Raw genomic sequence first — 17914 nt, 5'->3', positions numbered from 1 at the left:
ATCTCCTGTAGGCTATCTGTACAGGAGGTACCTCTACCTGTCCTGTATTTAAGCACCTGTTCGCCTGCTGTCCCGCCCTCTTCCAATACTGACCCCACACGCCTTTCTGTACTGGAATGCCACGGTGACTCAGTCTCTGTAAATGTCTTTGTTTGCAAACCAAACTCCTCTGGAAAATCAGGTAATTTGTAGTTTCTATGCTTGATGAATCTAAACATTTTATGTTTTGATAGAATATATTATAATCACAAGCAGCACCTCTTCTAATTGATTTAGCTTTTGACTTCTGTTTAGCTTCTTATTGTATTAATATTCTTCCAAAAAAATGTGCCACTGTGGGAGGGAAGGGAACAACAGGAAGCAAATGTAGAAAAAGATTTTCATTATTATGAAATGCTGCTTTAATATGTTTTCTATATGCCGAATGTAGATCGTTGTGTGTTTATTAATGTACATATAAGCAGCACACTCATAAATGATTTTGATTGGGATTTGGCCCACCAGTTTCTTTCATTCATTTGGAAACCATGACTGGGTTTGAATTATATTATATGAATCAATTTGATGCTGTTTGGGCACCTTTCATATACATGTGTCACATTATCAAGATGGGATGCTTGGCTGGGATCCAAGGACAAGTCAGCATTAACCTGAGGAAGGCCGAGGCTGAGGGATGATGATTGGTCTTTATGTGATTGGCTCAAGACACGTACTGTAATTTTCCTACAAAGTCAACACGTTGATTCAGCACTGAATATGAACAAATGAACAAACTACAGGTTACACCTGTGAAGTCATGTCATACCTGTTAAAATCATTTTTTACACTGTAAGATATTTTTCACAAACTTTTGCAGTCTTTAATTAAGAAAGCAACTGAAGTTTATTCCCATCATCTTGGAATGAACGTACATGAGTGAATGTGTACTCTGCCTCAGCTTTATCTTGATGCATCTCAACAGTCTCCTGTGTCCTACAGAAAAGACTTCAGTGTGACCTATCAATGGCAGCTTTGTTCAGTCTAAGCCAGGACCAGGCCTCATGACAACCAATCTGCCTCTCAGTGACTGAATCAGGCCTTTGACAGCAGCAGTCCCTTTATTCTGGAACAACAACTTGTCTAACCGTCCACCCACATACAGACTCACCCACACACACACACACACAGTCACCCTGAACTCTACATACACACGGACCCAGAACTCCAAACATGCTCATCCTTAGCTCCACACATGTTCACCCTGCACTGCTGCTTGGGAAAAGTGAAGCCAGCACACTACATTTCCTCTTCTTACAGTCATTGAGTGCTTCTCTTTGAATTCATACTCTTCGTTGTAATAGACTTTATTAAGCTTCTTTTTTTAAATACAATTTTTAACAAAGTTAGAAAGTGTTTCACAACAAAAATAAATGTATTTAATTGCAACTAATGGCTTTATTGATGGTGAATAAATCATTTAATTGGGGTTTATCCTCCTCCAACAGGATATTTTCCTGTGTGTATTTTGGTCTGAACCACTCTATGGATGTCTAACCACAGAACAAAAGAGCTGCTGAGCATCTGGGTGAAAACTTACATTTCAACAATTAACATTTATTTATAACTGAAAATTATTGTAAAATATCTTTATTGGTGGGTTATACAACATGTATCATAATTATGTAGATACATTTATAATTACAGCCAACTACTAACTTCAAGTACTAACTTATAAAGTGAGAAACCTGCATTAGTTAATTGCTTTATTAACATGGGTATTTTGTTTATTTGAGGTCATTTAAAACATTACTAAACATTGGAATTACATGAGATGTGACTTCCCAAAAACATACAACACATATAACATGATACAAGATGTGTAAAAAAAAGAAAAGAAAAGCAAATATGTAGCCTACTAAACTTGAAAGCTGCAGAATGAAATAGAAACTCATGGCCCCTTATTAACGACTGGTAACTCACTAATTATCACTTTATAAAGCATTATTCAATTATGTATTACTCATTAATAAAGCCATTAGGTATGCATTGGCAAAGGCTGCATTGATAGAAAGTGGTAGCACACATTGTGTTGGGTAGAACAAATCATTTTTGTACAAATAAACTTGTTGAGATTGTGCTGAGGACTACATAACCTCACCATCCAACAGCAAATTCACTTATTTCAAAGTGAGAGAGTATTTTTCATGTGTTCTTGTCAATTGTTCTATTTGGATTAAGATTTCAGGTAAGCAGAATTTGTTCCCCCATTCTTCCACTTACAGTTACACTGTTAAAAAATGTCTGAAAACAAAATAGAAACCTCATCGTGTGAAAACATTCAGTGAGTTTTTTTGCCAAATATTGCCACCATCTGTGTTAGAGTGGACTGTCTGACAGACCCTGCTCATAAACAGGGACTTAGATTAAAGGAAATGAAAGTGAAGTAAGTGATTGGTTCTCAAAATGTGGTCTGGAGTCTCCCAGGGGTCTTTGAGTGGATTCCATAGGGTATGTATTTACAATTTCTGTAATAAAACATCTAAAACATGAAATGTCTAACAGGAGCTCGGGCTTAGTCTGAGAATGTTACTCATGTTTTGTGTCTGATATATTTATATTTACTGTATAGTTGTGGATAAGACACACTATAATTTATAATCCATGTTCTAGTAACCATTTACATCTGCTTACTAACTGAAGTAAATGATTACTGGGATATCTATTAGAAGCATTGTAACTTCCCTCTCCTTTAACCTTGAAACAGGCTTTAAATGTAATTTTTAATTTCTGTACCAACACTACTGTGTCCATTCAGTAGTTATCTTAATTGTTATATTATGTTCACATTTTCCATTACTATTTTTGTATATAAAAATGGTATTAAAATGATCAAAGTTGCACTAAGGACTAACTTCATATTTTATGTTGTTGCTCAAAACCTTCGGTACCATGTATATTCTGCGTTTAGATAATCAAATGCTTAGAAATTTCGATGGATGGATGGATGGATAAATGGATTGATGATTGATCTGTTTCTTTCATCTGTGTGTTGTAACCAGTGGCTGGTAACCAGGATGTGGGAGCACTTTAGTGCTGAGGTGTCCTTAACCCCATGCTCCCTCAGTACTGGCTTTCATTCCATGTCATTCTCTCCGTCACTGTGTGTTGTCACACCACCATGGTCAATATTTGAACTAAAGGGCAGGGTTAAAGGCTGCTCCTATTAACAGTCCACATTTACCAGCTGCACACAGCCCAGCCCTGATAACACGGATCTGACGCTCACTCCCTCCTGCTAGCCTGCTTGAATAGGATGCAACTACCTGGTTATAAGTGAAGCACAATGCATCAGCTCATGAACACCTGAACTCAGCTCAGATAAAGCTGGGAAAACTTATACACATGGTTTTTACAGACTTAAAAGTCTGCTGTCACTGCTTTACCTTGGGTGACTCGTCATTTAAAGAAACTTTCTTTGTTACTTTCTTGGCCATTTTGTCTCTGCCTGTCTCACCAACACAATACATTCCATAACAGAGAAAAGAAAAATTAGAATTCTCTGGATCAAGGTCAATCAATAGGAACATCCACAGAGGGCTTTTCTGTCATGAGAGTGGTGAAGGATAAAAAGTAGAGTGGTAGAAAAAAAGTATAAAAAACAAATTAATTCTATGTTACTTTCATGAGTACTCATTATAAATGTACTAAAAGTTGGACGTAGTATTCATGTATTAACATAGTATTTGAATACATAAGTGCACATAACTGCTATTTTGAGACACCATGAAGTCGTATTTAAGAGTATTTATACACATTATTGTATGAATAGTGGATTTTTAGCGTATACTTTGTGTTTACTTTAATATCTTTTGAAATTACAAGTGTGCTGTAAGAATTGACTTGCTTAAAGAGGCTATATAAAGCATTAATGATGACTTAATAATGATATCTCAAAATAGCAAACTTGAGTGCACTTGTGTGTGGGCAAGTATGTATTAAGTTGTATTATTAACATTTCATGTATAAAATCAGTTTGTTAAAAATAGCACAGTTTAAGTAATCTGAACAATGCACATGTTTTCAATGACCCCCCTCATTTATAAATTGCTTTTACATGTAATATATGTAAATCTGTTTTGTTGTGTTGGCCTGTCTTGTCATCATGTCTCTCTTCCATGTTATTCTGTACTTATCAGTCTGTCTTGTCATCAATGCATCTGTGTAATTTGTATATATACTAGATTTGTTTTTCTTTTGGCCTGTCTTGTCATCATGTCTTTCTTCCATGTTATTTTTGTTCTTATCAGTCTTGTCATCAATGTGTCTGTGTAACTTGTCTATTTGTTGCCCCGGGGCTGCTTTGTAAAAGAGATTTTAATAATTCAATGTGACTTCGTCTGGTTAAATAAAGGATAAATAAAAAAATTAAAAGTATGGAAATCAGTATATTAATTATAGTTTTGTGGTATGTGCAAAGCTTTCAATAAATGTCTCTTTCATTTAATTACTGGAAATCTTTAATGCTTTTCCTTCCTTTTTGTATTTTCTTATGTGTATTTATTAACTTTATAAACAATTATATCTACATCTTTTTTTAATCAGTATAATCACCATGTTTTGTTGTTTTCGTTTAATAAAACTAAATAATATATTATTCATTAAAAAAAGCAAAAGAAAGAAATCCGCACTTTACTCAACTACATATACCGGTTTCCCTGAGGAAGTCTGCTAGCATTTTTATGTAATTTTACTCTTCTTTCAAGATGGATTTACAAGTTCAAAAGCATCATGAACACATGCAAAACCATCACTTAAATCAGTCTTTCAGTTTTTGTCAGCTTGTGCCATTTTTTAAAATTATTCTCCCCTCATCCCTTGTATAAAAAACATTTCACATGCCCTAGAGTATGCATGGAATTGCAGGTGTCTGTGTTGTGTCCAATTCCCTGTAATTATATTTTGCTGAATTTTTCCATTTCACCCAAGCTGCTTGTCCCACTTTCAAAAAAACACACATGAAACATTTATATTCTGACATTTATTCAATACATTGTGTACAAAATAACTGAAAATATGAGCATGTATGAATGTGTCTTCTGTATTTAAAGGAACATTTCATACTGACAAAAACAACTTAACCTGTCTTAAAAAGAAACACCGTTCAACACTGTATCAAAATAAAATAAAAAAAACATGGAGGGAGCAACAAAAAACATTACATTCTTACAGTCCCACAAGAGACACAAAGGTCATTGTTTTCACAGAAAACACTGCATATATATATATATATATATATATATATATATATATACCCCACAGAGTGCTTCAGCATTCACCTGACTATTTAACACTGATAAGGAACCCTTCTGAGTTCCCATGGGAGTACAGAGGACAAGACCAGCACCTCTGAGATCAGCTAAAAGCTGCTCTTCTGACAGGACGGCACATTGACGCTCATGATTGTCACTCACACACACACACACACACACACACACACACACACACACACACACACACACACACACACACACACACACACACACACACACACACACACACACAGCAAAGAAACAAAGCAAGGCTTTCCTCAGGTCATTTCGTTTTCTCAGGACTGGGGGGAAATTTAAATACTATCTAGTTCTTGTTCAGGCTCAGTTTTAGTAAGTCACAGCTGTGGCCTAAGTGCTTTCTAAATTTCTATCTCTGATTAAAAAAATTATGTCAGACGGGAAAACATGGTAGTCGTGTAAAAACCTGACTGATGGACAAAATTGAAGGGAACATGAAAACAATATTACAGATGTGAGTGCAACAGCCACAATGAGAAGGGAATTCTGTGGAAAGCTTTCTGCCAAGTAGGTTGCTTCCATTTGGTTGACTGTGATAAGAGTTTGGAAAGTGACGGCACAGACAGGTTAGCAGGCTAGCTGCAGCAGCTCTGACATTGTGGGAAAGTGTGGTGGCTTGTTTCAGTCTCACTGTTAAAAATGATCACATTAAAAAAACTCAGTCCCATCAGTGATCATCTCACAGCACTTCTCTCCCTCTTGTTCTGTGTCTTAGGTGAGGCAGAGCTCACTCCCGTGGGTTAGTCTCAGGCAGAATGACTGCAGGCAGTTACAGTGGAGGACAGAACTTCCTGCTCTTCCTATATGTCTTTACTAGCAGTCCTAACACTCTGCAGTGGTTTCATCACAGGAAATGGCTCTTCCAGAAGCCAGCGGTTCATGGGGGGGCAGTGGTGTCACTTAGTGTCCATGTTGTGGGTGCTGGTTGTGTTGGTTGTTAGCGGGGTGGTTGGGGGGCAATGGTGGCCCGTTTACGCCAGGGTGATAAAACGCACAGTTACTCTCGTATCTGCAGCTTCCCTTCATCATGAAGTGGCGACACACGGGCCTCTTGGACATGTCTGCCAACAGGAAACAAAGCAGCATTACAATCACACCACACACACATACACCCAATCCCTAATGACAACATCTGTACATCATATACTTTTTGTACCATGCATTCTTAAACTTAATTAGTTATTAATGCTTTACATCTCTGTCTTAACTACTCACTATGAGTATAATGATCATTTCCATAGCATCATAGTCACAACTCTGCTGACAACACTTTCTCTTGTAAGAAGACTATTGTTGTAATTCCACTGATCTTTTCCAGTTGGTTCTGGTTAGCATCTGTTAGACTACTGTCAGTGAAACTCAACACTCACTCTTGTTGAACTGTTTTATCTATCCATCTCTTTCTATCTGTCAACATATGGCAGGATGTGTGAGTTACACTGATGGGAACTTAAAAACATCACAGAAGAGTTGAAGAGATTGGAAGTCATTCTCTTAATAACATCTCAACTCAAGGTCCACTTTCTTGCTTGTTCTGGAGCTTTTGATTAAATCATACATTTCTCATTATCATCTGTCCAAAGTTCCAGAAGCAGTGAGCAAAGGAACCTTGAGTTGTAAGATAAGATATTCCTTTATTAGTCCCACAGTGGGAACATTAACAATACTTCAGCATCAACAGAAAGAATAAAAAACAATAAATAATAAGCAAGCAAAGTAAGAGATTATTGGGTAAGTGATGTCAGCAAGAGGTGAGTATCATCACTGCTGTGGAAATGATCATCATACTGAATGTATCTTAAGTTGTTATTGTTGACAAAAGCCATTATAGAGAATCAACCATTAAATACCGTTCATGTTGTGTCCTCCCCTGGGACCTCCTCGACCTCGGCCCCTGAAGCCTGGGTCTCCACCTCCACCTCCTCGGCCTCGGCCCCCACGGTGGAAGTGCCCTCCTCTGTGGGGACCTCCTCTCATGGAGTCGTCTCCCCAGTAGTTGCCGTTGTCTCCACGGCCCTGGCCTGGTGGTGGCCCCATCATGCGTGGGCCACCGCCTGCATTGAAGGGTGGTCCATGGTTGTGAGGGGGAAGGGGGTGGTTGAAGCGTGGACCGCTGGGTGGGTAGCCACCATTCATGGGCATCTGCATGTGCATGTTCATGTTGTTCATCCCTGGACCATGGCCCAGCAAACCCTGGTTGACTAAACACAAATAAACTAATTAGTGACAGGACTGCAGCTGGTGCTCATTATACTTGTTGAACAAATTGAGTTTACCTGGTGGTGGTCCACCCTGGTTCTGGTTCTGGGTTTGCTGCAGTGAGCCGAGCAGCTGTTTGATCTTGTCTGAGAAGTCAGGCTGTTTGATCAGGTCTTCGGTAGACTGGTTACCAGATGCACCCTAAAGACAGACAGCTATCATCAGCCAAACAGTACAACCACAAATACAGTTTTTCATCCAACAGAGACTTACTTTAATGTCTTATGCCATTGTCACTAAGTGCTGCTCATGTGTGAATGTTGGGTCTCTTTAAAATTAAAACCTGAAGAGTTCGGTTTAGAACCTGCTCTATGTGTAAAGTGCCTTGAGATGACTTTGTTGTGATTTGGCGCTATACAAATAAAGATTGATTGATTGATTGATCTTATCTTAAAAATCACAAACATGAATTAAGTGTACTTTGATAAGCAAGTCGAAGGATGTTTATCAGGGTCTAGAATGTTAAAAAAAAACTAAATTGTTCTTGCTGAAAAAGAAACCGAACTGAACTCTGAGTATATGATGATCAGTTTACCATAATGGAGGAGAGCAACTCCTGTACGTTGACAGTGGGGGCCACGGGGTTGCTGACGATGTTTGTGGCTTGGGGACTGCGGGAGGTGTTGTTCAGGTTGCCCATGAGGTTGGCCAGGACAGGTGGCAGCTTGGAACCCTCGTTCTGGCCCATGGCAGAGCCCTGTTGGGATGTGGTGTCCATGGGCTCAACATAGTCATCATCCGTCATGGATGAGTCCTGCATGGGAGACCAGAAACAGAGTTAATGAAGCAATTTGTTACACATACATGCACAGGGAGAGAGATGTGAGTCACAGTGTGTGTTGAGTGCATGTGTGTGTGACAGGCATGTACTCACCTCATCCAGAGGGATGAGACGGGGAGGCATGGGTTCATAAGGTTCTGGGTCTGGTTCATGAGGACTATCAGGCACACTAGTGAGAAGAAAAGATGAGAAACCATGAGCACACATCATATCCCATATCCTCCCTACTGCAACAAGCGTACATACTGTAGCACAATGAATAGATTTTAAAATAAAGTTATCCTGTTTTCAATATAAATTCTAAATCCTGCCAGATAAGGCCAGGATGGGCAATGGATTATCTTTTATGTAAGGGTTTTTTTTTTTTTTAAGATTTTGTTGGCAACTTTATCTGTCATCAGAGAGAACGTCAAGCTCAACAGAACAGATCACACCTGACAGGAAGTCAGACACAGAATCAGCATAAAACTTCAGGTCAACTTTAAAAATGAAACAACCTGTGTAGACTCCTGATCGTATTTCAGCAACAAACACAAAAAAACAGACAAATAAATACACAATTTTTCTACGTAGCCTCCTGACCCACAATAGAAGCTAAAAAAACAACTAAATTTGAACAAGTTAACAGAGTTGGACTGTTTAGTTGTGCCGCTACTGCAGTAATTACGGTAGCCTAAAGGCACTTGTTCGGATTTGATTGGGCTGCTGTAATTACTGTATAACAATGTAATTTAATTTAAAAGGTGGATTCCTTGCCCTGATTACACTCTGCTGCTGTAACGCTCCCTGTAGGGTAGGAGGACACCAGGCAGAGGATGGAGCAAAACTGTGGCGCAGCCATTCCGCGGCGTTCCCGAGTAACATTATCTCTCAGTCGCCCTGGCATGAGCACAGGAAGTGAAACTAATGCACATCTGATGAATGCACTTTTTGGATTGTAATTTAGAAGTCAACAAAAATGTGTTTAAGGACATTGGTACTGTCTCGTCATAATCTTTTCTTAGTTATGGAAAAAAACTATATATTTTCTCAACTGACAAATTAACACTACTGCAGCATGGGTGAAGAGCCCAAGACACATTTCTCACTGTGTGGGACAATCAAGTTAATGTTGAATCTTAAAGAAGGTCAACGATTCTGATTTCACTTGTCCCACCTCTCTTTACTGAGGAAGATCTCCTGCAGGATGCCCATCTCACGGTCCCTCTGGGTGAGTTTTTCTGTGCTGTTAGACCCGCAGGCGACCAGGCTACCAGTTAGCGTCAGGGGCCTTGGGGGTGTCCAGGGGACCCTTTCTTCCATGGTGTCATGGGAGAGCCGACGTGCCATCTCAAATGTCTGCCTGTCCATCATCAGCTCCCGTTTGGCAGCCTCACCAAAGTCTTTGATCTTATTGACGTTGACTGTGAGTGAAGATAAATGTCGTTTATAACTGATACTTTTTCTAGGCACATTCATGTTAGAAGAATAAACATCCTACTTGGACATGTGGAGTATCACTCACCTCTCTCTGTCTCATCCAAATCAAAGTAGAAGTAATGTTTGAGCTGATCCTCCTCAGCCCAGTGAACTGCCTTCTTCTTCTTGCCCTTTTTGGTCAAGCTTTCTTCTTCTCCACGTGGTTCTGCCAGAGCATTAGGCTTCTCACCTACAAACAGCGATGAGACAATGAGGAAAACGTTCAGCTTTAAGTTCCCGTCATTCAAATCTACTATCATCAGTCTTTTATGTGATTTAGTGAGGACCTCACCATTGTCAGGGGCCTCTGGGTCCTCAGAGGGAACGGGAGTCCCAGGCTGCTCTGGCTCATGGTTTTCATCAGGACCAGTGGAGGCAGCGGTTTCAGGAGATGATGGTTTAGCAGAAGATGTATACGCAGAGGGTTTGCTGTCAAATGGACTCGCCTGAGGACAAAAATGAAGGAAGAGTGAGACAGCTGATAATATTTTATTCTAAAAGAGTAAAGCTGTTGGCTTTGGAAATGAAACTGTTCCTACATTTTTCAAAGCCATGTATGAGGAGTATGATTCAGCTGTTCTTTCACTTATTTGCAACTGATACTTACACCAGACAGGGGAAATGATTACAAAGACCACAAAGTCCATTGTGCTCAGTTTAAGTTTCTAAAACCAGAATAAGATTAATTCCAAGGATTTTAACAAGCTATAACAAATCTTAACTCAGGGTCGTCTAACTTGATTTCAACCTGGTTTCTACTGCATTTTGCAGTCATTGGTGGTATATGTAGTTTACTCTCAATTTGCTTAAAATACTAAGATTCCAGAAAAGGCAAGCAGGTGAACCTTATCTAAGATTGTTTTTTTGACAAGCTACAGACAATGCAGAATGAATCTTCACACTAAAATATTCTGAGGATGTTTTGGTGTGACAATGAGCATATATAAACGGGTACTATGTTGGACACAGCATCATGACTGCTACCTTGTTTGAGGTGGGGGAGACAGCCTTGGTGCTAGCAGGACTACCAGGCTTCTTCTTCTTGATCTTGATTCCAGGCACTGGAGCAGAGTTCAGAGCATCTAAAAAGCCTGTGCACTCCATCGCTGCAGTGACAACACAAACAATCAGCAAAAAACTGATACATCACCATCATCTTATTTACAGATGCAATTTGATCTGATCTTCACGTTTGTTCACACTTACGTTGTGCTGGAATGATCTTGACTTTGATCTCTTTGGTAGAGTTAGAGGGGGTATTTAGAGGTTTGTACTTCTTCTCTTGAGGAGGAGCATCAAATGGACCAGAGCTGTAGAGGTAAAATAAGCATAAAAAGGGATGCAAGTACTATCATCAAATAGCTGAGGGTGGCAGTGAGACAGTTGCACTCCTACACCACATGATGGCACTGTGTTCACAGAGACTGTAAGAACTGGCTTATGGGAGGGTGTAGTACCTTGGCCTCTTGAGGACTGGAGGCTTGATGTTGTACTTGTCGCCCAGCTGCGGGGCGGTGGGGGTCTTCTTAGCAGGGGCAGGGTTGGGTGGGTCCATCTCTAACCCTACACAACACAAAACATATTGGTTTATAATAAAGAACTTTCACAAATTAACTTTCAGAGCCAACTCCATGTCATCAGGTTAAGTTTACCGATGGAGCGAATCTTTGCGTGGCTGGGTGCGTGAGCTTTCGGTTTCTCCTTCTTCTTCTCTTCCTCTACACTCTTCTCTTTCACATCTCGCAGTGGAACCTTGCTCTCTTCTTTCTTTTTTTTCTTATCTAGGAGATAAATACAGTATTGTATTAACTACTTCGAGAAGAAGTCACTGTGAAACAAGAACAGGCATGTTTGAAGTAAAATGATCTGTCTGTACCTGCAGGAGAGTTGCCAATGCTAGACACACTCTGGGAGCGTATTGTTGCCATCCAGCCATCTACAAGCACTGATGCCAACTTCCTCAGATCTGAAAATAAAAGACAAGAATAATTACACACTGATTTTATCTACAGTATAGTTCATAACCCGCATGGCCATAATAATGCCACAATATAAGACAGATATGCTATAAACCAACCTTCAGTTTCTGCACTCTTGCTCAGTTGCTTTACCAGCTTGGCTGTATTGTTCTGAAAAAGAGAAACAGCCGGTAAATACTACAATTACTGTTAAGTGCAGTGTAGTAGCAATGTGTGCTTGCGAATAAACTGAGTCAGTACCTGTTTAAGGTGGTCCACTTTGAGAGGCAGCTTCTGCAGTGTGAGGAGGATGAGCTGTAGCAGAGGGCTGTTGTTGGTGGTTTTGGAGTAAGTGAGCCAGGAGTTTAGTAGCCTGTAGCCACCAACTCTGATAAACCTGGATGAAGGAAGAGGGACAGCTGATTTAGAATAAAGCAAGTCTGCAAAGAATGATTGAGATGATCACTGTTTATATTAACAGATAACCAAAACATTAAAATGTGGTAAATGGACTGTACTTATAGAGCGCTTTTCTAGCCGCTACGACCACTCAAAGCGCTTTTACACTATGTCTCATTCACCTCATTCACACACATTCATACACTGACGGCAGGAGCTACCACGCAGGGTGCCAACCTGCTCATCAGATACCCCTCTTCCACCAAAGCAGTTCCAGTGCTGGTGCTGGTTCAGTCGGTTCAACAGCGAACCAGCTGAGAACCAATTTGCTTTTCCACGGCTCGAGGTGGTTAGGGAGCCACGTCATTACGCCACTGTATACGTCAGTTACGTCGCTGCTTTCCCATAAAGACTTGCGCCAACTTCGAAGCAACAATAATACAAAGAAGAAGAAGAAGCAACAACGATGGCAGACATTGTTGTACAGCTGTTGCTCCTGGCTCTACGAGGCTTCATTGGCATCCAAACACATCAGATACAACGTATTTGTGCTGTTCGACAGGATTAGATGGTTTTGTTAGCCTTTGTGGTAAGCTAACGTTAGCTGGCAGAGCACAGTTAACTCACAACGCAAATGAGTTTCACCATCAGTCAAATGTTCAAGGGATAATTCACTCCTTATCTATTCACATGCGGTCTTGTTTGTTGTGGTTGGTCTCAATAACCCCACCCCTGCCCCCTAACGTAAGTGGTTCTTTCTTCTAGTCCAGCTCAGAACTGGTGCCACTCTGGAACCAGTTTTTCTGGCCGGGAGCCAGTTCTTTCTCGGTCGAAACAGGAAAACCGGTTCCAAATTAAGCACTGGCCCAGAACCCGCACTGGAACTGCTTCGGTGGAAAAGGGGTAAGAGGGAAGCTAACCATACATATACCGTTGGCACAGCAACGGGAGCCATTTGGGGTTAAGTGTCTTGCCCAAGGACACATCGACATGTGGACTGGAGGAGCCGGGAATCGACCACTGCTCTACCTCCTGAGCCACAGACGATAACGGATAAGGTTGGTGGTATTAGTCAATAAGACTAAGACAAGAATTCCCTGCCCTGTTGAATATCTACAACTTTACTCAAGTAATGAGAAGCTGAGTAATGTTTTATTTATTAATTTATCAGGATGAAATGGACTAATAAAACACCACAAGTTGTATTATGATATTAATGGAAAGTAAAGGACTCACATACAGTAAGTGGGGCCTACCTGTTAAGAATGTCGTGGGATTTCGTCTGCAGTAGGATGTTCAGGTACATACATCTACTGACCATCTTGGTAGAAGCTTTCATCAGGCTGCGTTGAAAAAGAGAAAAGGTGTAAAGATATCACCTAGTTTAGATAAAGGCAACAGTTCAGGTTCAGGAATGTGTCATGACTAGTTCCAGCTCCTCACCTGAACACCTTTGGAACTCCCTCCAGGCTGCGGAGCTCTCCATCCTTACCCAGCAGAGCCTCCACTCCCTTCAAAATCTCTCTGGGATCCACAGGTCCCCCTGCCATATCTGAAATGAACACCTCAAACAATTAATACACATGCCATTAGGACACAGGTATATTACATTTTCTGGTAACACAAGCTAGCTTCTGCTATTAGTAAAATATAGTAATGTACTGTTTAGTGAGGACTATTTGCCTTCCAAATAAAAAAGGGGGCTCCACCATCCAGAATTCCACCCTACGTACTTTTTGGTTTGAGGACTCACCAACCACATCCTAACCTTGATGGCAAACAAACTAAGTCAACTCACCACGAAAAACTACACTGAATCATCTCGCTTCAGAGATTCACAAGTTGACAACACCAACCTGTTTTGTACAAGATTATTCCATTGATAGACAGTTGATGCATACACCTAAATTAGGACAACAACATGATCCAGCCAGCAAAGTCTAATCAACACTTCAGAGGATTTGAGTAGTAGCATATTCATCAAGATGCCAAACAATAACATACCAAAGCAACTTTTGATGTAGAGATTCGTGAGCAGGCCATTCAGTAAATGGTTTGAATATCATGCTGAGAAATAATTATCTAAATGAAAGATCTGACTGACATGAACATACACAAATTGTTATGGGTACAGTAGTAACATTTTCTTCCATCCACACTATTCTCTGTTGCTGCTCTGGTAGTCAAACATCCACAGTGCATGACTGTCAGTGTGTTGCCTCATTCTTGGGATCTTTGGAGTGTTTCATGTGGCCAACTTGACACCAGTTGAGCAGGGACAAAGGCAGGACACAGAAACATATTCCTCAGTGCCGGAGTGCGTCCTCTCTGGGACTTTCAGGGCAGGACATTCAGCCTAACAGGCTGTTTACTTCTGTGTTTGAGGCAATGCTTTCTATTCCAGCTCAAGCTATGATCAATGGAGATGCAGCAGTGCAGAAAACACATCTGGTGCTTATAAAATTAACTCATAAAAATATTGTAAGTACATTTTTTAATTTAATACAATTTTTTCTTACTTAACTATTTGTTTAAGAATACCAGAAATAAAAAACCTCTGTTTAACTGGGGGATTACCTTTTATGATTAATATGGATGTCATATCTATAACTACTTACTTTTCCATGTATGTCATATCAATGTTTCAATCACAAAAGGGAAAGATCAAAGTTTTGTTAAAATAAAAATTGCAAAAGATGGATATTTGCAAGAAAAGTTACTTATGATTTATCAACTTTTTAATAGCACATCTCTATCACAATCACACACATTTCTGCAACAATTCAATTCAAACAAAGAAAACGTGTGTGTGTGTGTGGGGGGGGGGGGGACACAACACTTTGTAAAAGCCTGTTTCACTAATCAACATAGAATCTGGTAAATTATGAATGTACAAATAAAATGTGATTGAAGGAAATTATATGAAGGATGAAATGCTTAAAAACGGTATAATTTTTGTTAAATAATCGTCCATGTCCTAAGCATTCTAAAATGTGGTTATGAGACTGAAGGTTCTTTAACTGGACTACTGTGGTTTTACTGACATCACTGTCATCTTTTCCAGCCAGAGAAACAAGTCAGGCCACTTACTGCCATCTGCAGGTTAGTTTATGTTTACACACGCTGTATGTATGCGGAGTTACACAATGAAGACATTAATTACAAATGAATACATTTGTTAGTGCAACATCTTGTGACAATGGTCTCAGCTGTCACACAACAAACGGACTATAACACAAACTTATACTAATAGGGGGTGGATCTTTGCCATCATTTCAGAAAGTCTTGAATATGTCCAATGTGATCCAAACAAAGAAAGTCAAGACCAAGTCCACTGGCCTTTATGACTTTGTTCACTTTTCTAGAATTAGCTCGATTATCATGTAAAAAGGTCTTATGAATAACCTCCACATGGTTCATGATAATGACTGATTGGACTGAGCCTGACAAACATGCACTTGTTTTCTCCGTGTTTATGCATTGTATGATTACTGTTTCACTAATGATTTGTCAATACATGTACAAAACTTGCAACTCTGGTCGATATCAGTTCATTGAAAATGTCATGATGTGATGAATCAGTTAGGTCTTACCCGTGTAACTGTTGTAGTAGAAGTTTTATATAGTCTCAGACCTCCACAACACTGCAAATAACCCAATGCCTGTAAATGTCACAATTGTTACACATGTACACAAAATCAGTTTTAAACATGGCCCTGGTTCCTGGCTCGGTGGGGGGGAAGAACATCATTTGTGAGTAGTCATACTGTGGTGTTATTATATAGGCTAAATCCCTGGTACATTATACCAAAATGATCCCTGCTGCACTCAATTACCAATCCTTCTACAAAAAGTTATTTACTATAGTTTTTATAACAGTTGCAACTACAGTCATGGCTATGACTAAGTCAACACTGCATATTCATCAATGAGAACCACAGTGAATCAAATAATGTAAAACGCCCTCAGTTATATAAGGGGAGTTCATGCAGCCTATAAAAAGGCTTGTGCTTAACCTGACATCTGTCACAGCGGAGAACAGGCCTGCTTCCCTGCAGCTAAACTGCCTTACAAAGGGGAGGGAGCTAGAGGCTGACTGCTAATCAGAGCCCTCCCTCTGTTAACCACTTCGACGACGCCAATCCGGTCCCTACACAAACAACAATGGCTCATATCAAACACCGGACTGTTTTGGTAGAAAAACAAAACGCCGAGCACCAGACATCTAGTGACCCATTCGCAACTGGCGATCAGACAATGCGATAGAGCTCAGTCTGCACTTTGTTGTGCATTTCAGGTTTGTAATAACTCCAAAATGTCGCTCCGAGGAGAGAACGGCTAGTCCCCGGAGCTGTCCGAGGACGAAAAGCAAATCACCAGTCCACCATTTTTGTCAATCCCGACTCTTTGTACTTCGAAAGACCACTTGGCTTGAGTCATCCTGCAATCTTTATCCACAGATTGCCGAGTACATGCAAGGTAATCGGGAAGTCCCTGCGCTATCATTATCAACATTTCAACACACACACATAGTGCTTCATAAAATATGTCCACAATCCTCAAACTAACGCAATCTTTATGTATAGATTGCGGTGGGTAACCTTAGTTCCGTGGAGGAGCCCCTACAAAACAAATTGGAAGGCAAAACGTCCGATTTCATGAGCTATTTGCTTCTATGCCTACGGCAATCTTTATGAATAGATTGCTTATGGTTATTTTACGAATTTACTGGCTATGTTTAGTTTTATTTGTACAATTCGTCCATTCAGTCTCACACACAAAGAAACGGAGCCCTGTGTCTCCGTCCACTTTCCTGTGTGAGCTCATACTAAATATTGTCTATATTCAAATTGTTTGCCAAGAACAAACCTAACTTACGGTGCCTGCTAACCAGCTACCGCTAGCTAGCGTATTATCTACGACCACTTTCATTTGGTGAATCACTGTTCAATTTAACTTCAAAATCAACTTACTATTGATAATACAGATCCTCAGCGTCTCGGGTATTTTATAGTGTGCTTTTCAGGCACTTATATCTCTTATTTAATTAATTTTTTATCGTCAAACTTCATGGTTTTAATATCAACTGAAAAACTTCTTATGGGTGGGGCTGTGGTAGCTAAAGGCTAGCCTTTCCTTCAGGAAGAAACTGGAGGCAAAAATAGTAATCAAATGTCCATTACTTGAAGAAAAAAATATGAATTTGAGTAGAGATGTTCAAAGTCCCCGACGGTTCTGTCTTCGGCAAAGCAAATTCATACCTGAAAAACACATAAGAAAACACACATTTAATTTCAGTTCTGCACAAATTCCGTCGTCCTCCGTCTACACCAAAATCCTTTGTTGGTATTTAAATCATTTAGTAGTGACTTCGCTTTAAATACAAAATGTTGAAAATTAGCCCCGTTTTCTTTCTGACTTCACTTACCTTTGACCAAATCCAGGAATGAGCTCGAAAAGGAGGGACTTCGTTTTTATACTACGTGACGATTTTTACGTCACAGACAACGTTTTTTCTTGTTATTCGCTTAAACAAAATGGTGGATGAACGACCTTCACTGTCGATGAAGGGCGTAATGGCGTATGTGAACCATTGGGCATCGAATTGTTCATTAAAGTCACCTTAAAACGACCATGTTTTGCATTATAAGAGCGATGCTAAAGAACACTGTCACATTTTGTTGAGTTTGCGAGATTATAAGTATTTTTTAATATATAAATCTAATAAATAA

The 17914-nt window shown here is 39.9% G+C and overlaps 1 protein-coding gene across 1 annotated transcript; it reads right to left on the bottom strand.

Annotated features, from left to right (window-relative positions):
* Positions 1-5016: 5016 nt before the first annotated feature.
* On the bottom strand, positions 5017-17631 carry ppp1r10 (protein phosphatase 1, regulatory subunit 10). The gene is made up of 18 exons (XM_062435349.1): positions 17156-17631; positions 13626-13734; positions 13439-13525; positions 12045-12180; positions 11903-11954; positions 11702-11791; positions 11478-11606; positions 11283-11388; positions 11032-11135; positions 10810-10931; positions 10118-10271; positions 9872-10015; positions 9524-9770; positions 8461-8536; positions 8122-8340; positions 7604-7727; positions 7178-7528; positions 5017-6388 (listed from the first exon to the last, which is right to left on the bottom strand). Exons 2-18 carry the CDS (start codon positions 13730-13732, stop codon positions 6228-6230), a joined length of 2409 nt encoding a protein of 802 aa, XP_062291333.1. The 5' UTR covers positions 13733-13734; positions 17156-17631; the 3' UTR covers positions 5017-6227.
* Positions 17632-17914: the final 283 nt, after the last annotated feature.

Source organism: Scomber scombrus, chromosome 16 (assembly GCF_963691925.1).
Source record: "Scomber scombrus chromosome 16, fScoSco1.1, whole genome shotgun sequence".
Lineage (NCBI taxonomy): Eukaryota > Metazoa > Chordata > Actinopteri > Scombriformes > Scombridae > Scomber > Scomber scombrus.
Note: the sequence above shows the minus strand (reverse complement) of the source record. Positions and strands in the feature narration are given on the sequence as shown.